General features: G+C 52.8%; 1 protein-coding gene across 2 annotated transcripts in view; it reads right to left on the bottom strand.

Moving 5' to 3' along the window:
• DMBX1 (diencephalon/mesencephalon homeobox 1) overlaps window positions 1-5183 on the bottom strand; it is a 6055-nt gene extending 872 nt beyond the window's left edge. Inside the window, exons 1-4 of one of the 2 annotated variants that reach the window (XM_010847877.1) lie at window positions 5021-5183; window positions 1497-1675; window positions 890-1238; window positions 488-506 (exon numbers count right to left, since the gene is read on the bottom strand). In XM_010847877.1, coding sequence (XP_010846179.1) covers window positions 488-506; window positions 890-1238; window positions 1497-1675; window positions 5021-5174 — 701 coding nt within the window. In that variant the 5' untranslated portion in view covers window positions 5175-5183. Of the gene's footprint in view, window positions 1-487; window positions 507-889; window positions 1239-1496; window positions 1693-5020 lie in introns of both variants that reach the window. The other variant, XM_010847876.1, reaches the window with a different exon arrangement.
• Between the last annotated feature and the right edge of the window lie 3099 nt (window positions 5184-8282).

Below are 8282 nucleotides of genomic sequence, written 5' to 3'. Positions count from 1 at the left end.
GAACCGGGGACTCAGGACAAGGGTGCTGGTCTGCCAGGAGGGGCTCCCCCGGCCTCGCCTCCCACTTGGCACTGTAGACAAGACGGGCTGTGGCTGAAATCATATCCACCCATCTCAGCCCGGGTGTCCCCAGAATCCTGGGAGGGAGGAACCCAAGCTTCCTGACGGCATGGACTCTGCCAGGGCCCTCATGTCTGACATCTTAGGGAGTCTCCTTTTCTTGTTTTGGTTTTTGCTGTTTGTTGGGTTTGGTGGGACAAAAGAGTTCTATTGACTCTCAAAATCGCTACAACAGAATCAGACTGACAAAGGGAATGGCTGAGCCATAAGCAAATTGGGTGGTACTGAAGTGTTCCACCCCAAGATTCTTGTTCTTTCCAAGGCTGTGCCTCCCCTTTCCCTCGCCTGTCTGTGGTGCCCCTGCCCCTCCAGCTCTCAGCTCACAGCCCCGTCCCCTCCCTGCCTGGATGCAGGGTTTGTGACTGAGGTAATGCTTCCTGCCAGGGCTCTGCTCCTCTGCCACATGTGGGGATCTCTGGTACTCGTATAGCACTCACTCAGTATGCACTGGTACATCTGTGCTGTTGTTAACGTACTGCACTGATAAATAGCTTCTACCCTGAGCTCCTCAAGTATCCCTCCCCTGCCACACAGCCCCTCCCCCAAAAATTCCCTTGACCTTGCCATGATTCAGCGACTAAAGGGGGATCACCTGGCATGGACCTGCTTGGCCGTGTCCTTTCTCTGGGTCAGGGCCAGTGCCACGTGTCCAGAGTTAACTCTATCTCTGCTCTGACACCTCTGGCAGAGCCAGGCCCCTGGGCAGCTAGACCTGGCCATTCTCCCTAGGCGGGGTCCCAGACCACCCATAGCCCCTGCCAAGCCTCACCTGCCTTGGGGCTGCCCCTCTTGCAGCCCAGCCCCTTGCTCTCAGCCCCAGGGCTCTTCTCAGTCTTGGGATCCTCAGCCCCTGCCTGGGGGTCTTCCTCCCGGTCAGGCTGGTCTTCAGGGGCCGACTCACTGGCTGACTGCTCAGACAGGCTCAGGTGAAGCTCAGCAGGGGGGTCGCCACTGGGCCGGTTAGGGGGCTGGTCAGTCTCCAGCTGGGTGTCTGGGGTCGGGGCCTCGGTCTTGCCTTCCCCATGGGAGCCCTCAGCCTCCTTCTGCTTCTGGAGCTGCTCTTTCTGCAGGCTGCGCTGCTTCTTCCGGAACTTGGCCCTGCGGTTCTTGAACCACACCTGGGAACCGGGAGAGGAGGGGCCGCAGGAATGGGAGGGGATGCAGCGGAGTCATGGAGCAGGGTACTCCCCAAGGGAGGATGTGCAGGATAAGGTCGCCCGCCCTCTGGGAAACACGCACCCACAATCCCTTCCCTCCCCTCCTGTCACTGCAGCCATTCATGGAGACACCGGGTGCAGTTTGAAATGCTGGCTCCTGGGCAGTGAGAAACCAGCCAGTGGGCTGGTGCTTGTCTGCAAGGTCTAGCTGGGCCTTACCTGCACCCGAGCCTCAGGCAGGTTGGTGCACATGGCCAGCCTCTCACGCATCACCACGTCCGGGTAGTGAGTCTTCTGGAAGGTCTTTTCCAGGGCCTCGAGCTGCTGAGCTGTGAACGCCGTGCGGCTGCGACGCTGTTTGCGGTGCTGTGAGCCATAGCGGGCCTCCAAGATGATGTCTTGAAATGTACAGCCGTTGGAGGGCAAGGAGAGGGGGCCCATTTAATTATGGGAAATAGGTTTTAAATCTTACCCTGCTCTGACCCACTGTGGTCCTGCCAGAGCTAGACCCTGGTCTCTTCCCCATGGAAATCACCCATTTCCTCTCCATGTAGCTGGATTTTCAAGATCACTCCACACTATCATTCACTATCAGGCCACTCAGTCGTGTCTGACTCTTTTCGACCCCATGGACTGTAGCATACCAGGCTCCTCTGTCCGTGGGATTTTCCAGGCAAAGGTACTGGAGTGGGTTGCCATTCCCTTCTCCAGAGGATCTTCCCAACCCAGGGATCGAACCCGGGTCTCCCACACTGCAGGCAGCCGCTAAATTTACCATCTGAGCCATTTGGTAGGAAGTTACTATCAGGCCCAATGAGCTTTAATTCATCTCTAAGAATGGCTGTTAGGAATATGCCTGAGGGGGATCTTCCTTATTTGGTTTGAGGTGGGTAGGTGGGTGGGTTGGCTTTACCCTAAAATCCATAAATTCCTAAAATAATAAGATATAACATTCTGAGATTATCCTAAGATAATAAGATGCTGGCAATTTGGAAGTCCATGTCACAAAGGTTCTAAGAGCCAATGACCCTTAGATTCTGGATACCAACAGAATATCACACTGACCATGAGAAGCCAGGCCGTGAGCTTGGGACCTATCTGCAAGGTCTTGTTAGGAGGAGTCTGACTAAGTAGATGGAATTCACTGGCTCTTGATCCTGTGTCCTCTGGCTATGAACTTCATCATCCCAGCCTATGAATCTCTGATGGTAGGACCTGAGGCCTTGGTTTTATATCTCCTCAACAGAAAGGCTGGCTCTGGCAGGGCTGGCAACCTCAGAAAGGCTAGTTGCGTGCAGTCTTGGCCCTTCTAGCTGCTTTCTCCAAGAGGTAAGGACAAAGAGAGCAGGTACTAACCACCACCACAGGCTAGGAGAGGAGACAGGCCTGGTAGACCACAGATTCCACAGTCCTGCCCATGTGCTGAGAACGTGAATCTCCCAGCATATATATCTGCCTGGGGTTGCTATCTACCCTCCTGCTCTTCCCTGATAGCTCAGTTGGTAAAGTATTTGCCTGTAGTGCAGGAGACCTGGGTTCAATCCCTAGGTAGGGAAGATCCCCTGGAGAAGGGAATGGCAACCCACTCCAGTATTCTTGCCTGGAGAATCCCATGGACAGAGGAGGCTGGTGGGCTACGGTCCATGGGGTCACAAAGAGTCGGACATGACTGAGTGACTTTCACTTTCACACTCCTGCTCTTCTGCTTGACTAGTCCTGGGATGATGGACAGTCAACTTCTCTTTCCCGGCCTCCCATCACTCATAAGTGGGCCCTGGACTATCTATGCTGAAGGGAACCCAAGCTGCATCAGCCTTTGCACAGGGCTGCCTGCACTTCAGGGACTGGGAAGTCAACACAACACTCTAAACGAGGAAGGAGGTAGCTGGGTCTCCAGAAAGCCTCAGACTTTGGGCTGCTCCTTCTTCAGTGTAAAGAGGGAGCCCTGAACTCCACACAAACCAGCACTAATCCCAACCTGGACTGAGCCCCAAGCTCATGCTGGTTACACTGGGGAAGGGGAAGGAGAGAACCCCTCTCAATGGAACCCTGGGTGCAGGAGCAACAGCTCAGCCTCCTGCTGCTGGCTCCAGGAGCTGTAGGTGAGGGCAGGGGGTTGCCACCTGGGAGACCAGGCTGTCTGCACCATCAGCAAAACCTCCTGCTGGAAAGCAAGGCCTCCATACGAGGGCCCGCCTGGAGCTCGTGTGCCTCCTCCTAATTTAAGATTAGAGTTGTGGTGGGAGCACTGAATACTCCACTTCCTGTGTCCCTGACCTTTCCTCTCTGAGCTCTGGAGCATGGTCAGGATCTATAATGTCACCACCAGGCCAGGCACAGGGAACTCACTCCAAACCAGAGAAGCAGCCATAGCCGGGCAGGCCTGCACACACATTCCTACACTGGAGACTGATGCTCATCCACAGAAGGTGACCAGGGGCTCGGTTTCATCCTCTGAGCCCTTCCCAGAGCCTTGCAGGGTGGCTGCCCCCCCCCTCCTTGTCAGGCCAGATCCCCTGCCCAGGCCTCACAGCTCATCCTAGTTCTGTGCCTTTCTCATGCTAGTCCCCCTTCCTTACCCTTTTAAGGCTGGGCTCCTGCCGCATGCCCTCCAGGAAGCCCTCCCAGCTGATCATGCTTCTCTGGTCTGCCCCACCACTTGATCCTGGCCACATTCTTTCTGCTGTGCCCTCTCATGGGTATATGGGCACCTGGCCTCCCTGGAAGTACCCTAAAGCCCTCCCAGGATCATCTGGCACAGGCCCAAAGCAGTTCATCTGCTGCTTGAGGTTTGGCCTGGGACAGGATGGGGTGGGTGGCTTCACCTCTCAGGAACTTAGGTTCCCCACCCAAGCCATCAAATCCTTCCCATGTTCACTGAGGGACTCTCACGGCAGAGCAACCATGGGTGAACAGGAGTAGTGGGGACCAGGCTGGAGCTCCCTCATGGGTGCTTCCCACAGGACCTGGATAATAATTTCCTCTGAGCACCCACTAGTCCCTGCTGAATACCCTACATGTGTTATCTCAAGTAATGTCCCCACCATCCTATGGAATGGGCCCTACCATGTTCCCAACATGGTAGCTGTTGGGGAACAGCTATAAAGGGGAAGCTGAGGTTCAGAGAAGAGAGGAGAGTGGGCAGACCCTACAATGATGGCAAGTCTGCAACTTCAAAGCTCAGATCTTTAGCCATAAGATCCCATTCTAATCTCCCACCCCAGCCCTGCCTAAATTTAGCCTCACTGAGCCTCCGTTTCCTTATCCATACAATGGAGATAATAACCTCCCTTTACTGGAGTTGAATGGTTTGATGCACAGAGAGACAAAGAGCAACTCACTCCGTGCCTGGCCACACAATCAGTGATCAAAATGTGGGCGCTGTTACAGAAGTGGCTCCTGGGGCATTCTGGCATTTCCCAGCTGGAAGGCTCTGGGCTAGTCCCTTACCTCCTACCTCAGTCTCTCCACCTGTGAGAGGCTACTGGGCCCCTCCCCCCGAGGGCTGTTAAGGAAATGTGAAGGAAGGCACAGGGCAGCTCCAGGGTTCAGGGCCCAGGCAAACATGGGTAGTCTGGATACGCACACAGATTTTGAATTGACATCTCCCTGTGCCATAAGTGACCTGGGTCTTCCTGAGTTTCATTCCCAGTGCTCCCTCCTGCCTTCACCTTCCAGACAGAGCCTTGTCCCCCAGATCTCTCCTCCACCCTGCAGCCGCCATCCCCACAAACGGCCCTTACCAGCCAGGCGCTCGGCCAGTGTGAGTGCATGCACTGAGGGCCGGTAGTCGGGGGCGTGCTGGGCCTGCTGGGCCGCCTGCTGGTGCAGGTTGTACATGGCGCTGAGCGAGTTCATGGCATGCAGCGAGTAGCCATTCACCCCGTAGTGCTGCATTGCGGCATGTGCCTGCAGATGGGCGAAAGGGAAGGGACATGAGGCCATGCGGTCACACTCTACCCTGGGGAAGACACCACCCCTGGCCCAGACCTTGGATGCCCACCTCACCCCTGAGCTTCTGCCATCTCATGGAAAAGAGGCCCGCCTTGCCCATAGCTAAGAGCCAAAGGGCTCCTGCCTCTATTTATTTATTCAATCAGCCTCTCATTCATTGATTCACACAGCAGGACTTGTGTAGGGCTTAATGCTCTGGGCCCTGGAGTCAGATTGCCTGAGCTGGACTCTCAACCACCTGCAGGCTTTCTGGCTTTTATAAGTCACTTAACTTCCCTGACCTTCAGTTTCTCCATCTGCAAAATGGGGTGACAGTACTTATTTCATGGGGTTATTGCAAGGATTAAGGGAAGCCTTTACAATAAATAGGGTCTGGTATGTAGGGTATGCTCGAACACGTTAGTCATTGGGATTCAACAATCTGTTTGCTGCTTCATTCGGTCATCTCTTCATTAATCACCCAGGCACCTATTCATTTGCACCTCACACACATATTATTTGTTCAACAAAAAGCCAAGGAGGCTCACGGGACCAAGTCCAGAGCTGGACTGGGAACACTGAGGCATTTGCTCTGGTGAGATAGTGGACTACAACCCTCATGCACCACACAGCTTTAAGACCACTGTTACTATGACTGCCATACACAGACTGCCATTGCCTCCCTCTATTCTCACCGTGTGTCCAAGAAGCAAGCAGGCCAAGAGCAAATGAACTCCATTTACAGATGAGTCTACTGAGGCTTGGAGAAAGAGCAGTGACATGTTGAGGCCACACAGCCCATGCAGGGCCTCCTTCACCCCATAGCACTTCAGCCTCATTCTTTGGCGGCCAATGCATCGGAGAGCACATCCCTTCTGCTGAGGTGGCTCGGATCAGCACAAGGCTGCCGGGGCCCCACCAGCCCCAGGGCTCCTCTGGACCCTCCCAGTCCTTCTGCCCACCAAGTGTTGCCCTGAAATGTCAGTTTTGGAATGTGGACCATTTGACAAGAGAAAGACCATGTTCAGGTGTCTTGGCTCCCTACCCTCACTGAAGTGGACATATCACCAAACATCCATAGCACACACACACGCACACATGCACGCACATACTTCATGCACAGACACATATGCAGACACTCTTCACATACACACAAATTCATCAACAATCACAAATGCAATGTCATTATTCCCACAGTTGCACACATACACATTCTCACAGATACCTATCCACACAGCAGATGTATCTACACACAAACCTGACGCTCATACACTTTCATATATTACACATATTCATTCAGCAGAGACTCATTAAGCACCCGCCTACTAAGTACCAAAGTCCTTGCCTTTGTGGAATTTTTTTGGCCACACTGAGAGGCATACAGTATCTTAGTTCCCCGACCAGGGATTGAACCCATGCCCTCTGCAGTGGAATTGCAGAGTCTTAACACTGGATCACCAAGGAAGTCCTACCTTCATAGAATTTACCTCCCAAGCAGGGAAGGCTATAAAACCGATAAACCTATATAAATAAAGTCAGACAGGAATAAGTACTCTGAAGAAAAATAGAGCAGAGGAAGAGCATATCAAGAGGAAAGGTGAGGCTGTTTTAGAACATATGGTCAGGAAAGGGCTCTCTGATATTCAAAATAAGCCATGTGAATTTTACTGGGGTGGGGGGAGACTTTCCAGGTAAAAGGGACAGCAAGGACAAAGTCCCTGAGGCATGAACAACTTGGTACGTGTGCGGAACGGCAAGGAAACCAGGGTAGCTGGAGCTCAGAGCGGGAGAGGGGCAAGTGGATGAGACGAGGTGGGAGGGAGAGAAGGGGCCAGATCCCAGAGGGCTTCACGGCCCATGTAAAGAGTTTGAATTTTATCCTGACTGTGATGGGAAGCTCCTGGATGGCCTTGAATAACATGATTTGTTGTTAAAACCTCACTTTGCTGTTGTATGGAGGTCAGACTGCAGAGGGTCAAGAAGAGATCAGACTGCAGAGGGTCAAGAATCCCTGGACTGGATTCACTGAAGAATCCAGCCCAGGGGCCAAAGGGCTTTCCACTCAGGCAGGATGGGTGGAGGTGGGGAGAAGTGGTCAGAGTCAGGACATGGTATGAAGGCAGAATTGACATGACTGCTGATAGGTTAGTTTTAAGATGTGAGGAAAAGAGGGCAAAAAAGATGACAAGTGGACTGGGCTATTGAGTGAAGATGAAATTAAGACACTTGCTCCTTGGAAAAGCTATGACAAATCCAGACAACATATTAAAAAGCAGAGGCATTAATTTGCCAACAAAGGTCTGAATAGTCAAAACTATGGTTTTTCCAGTAGTCATGTATGGATATGAGAGTTGGACCATAAAGAAGGCTGAGCACCGAAGAATTGAAGCTTTTGAACTGTGGTGTTGGAGAAGACTCCTGAGAGTCCCTTGGACTGCAAGAAGATCAAACCAGTCCATCCTAAAGGAAATCAGCCCTGAATATTCATTGGAAGGACTGATGCTGAAGCTGAAACTCCAATACTTTGGCCACCTGATGCAAACAGCCAACTCTCTAGAAAAGATCCTGATACTGGGAAAGATTGAAGGCAGGAGAACAGGGGGACAACAGAGGATGGGATGGTTGGATGACATCACCGACTCAATGGACATGAGTTTGAGCAAGCTCTGGGAGTTGGTGAAGGACAGGGAAGCCTGGTGTACTGCAGTCCATGGGGTGGCAAAGAGTCGGACACGTCTGAGCAACTGAACAACTGAGTGAAGATGGATCTTTTCCCGAATTGCAAGCTCTTGGAGAGAAGCAGGCCTGGGAAGGAGTGGAGGAGAATGAAACCAGGCTTTGAGGGGACATTGTTGTTGCTGCTGTTTAGTCGCCAAGTCATGTCCGACTCTTTTGTGACCCCATAGACTGTAGCATGCCAGGCCCCTCTGTCCATGGGGTTTCCCAGGCAAGAGTACTTTAGTGAGTTGACGTTTCCTTCTCCAGGGGAATCTTCCCAACCCAGGGATAGAATGCACGTCTCCTGCATTGGCAGGTGGATTCTTTACCACTGAGCCACCTGGGAAGCCTTCT

Source organism: Bison bison, unplaced genomic scaffold (genome assembly GCF_000754665.1).
Source record: "Bison bison bison isolate TAMUID 2011002044 unplaced genomic scaffold, Bison_UMD1.0 scf7180017864256, whole genome shotgun sequence".
Taxonomy (NCBI): Eukaryota; Metazoa; Chordata; class Mammalia; order Artiodactyla; family Bovidae; genus Bison; species Bison bison.
The sequence above is the reverse complement of the archived record's forward strand: the minus strand, read 5'-3'. Positions and strand labels throughout refer to the sequence as shown.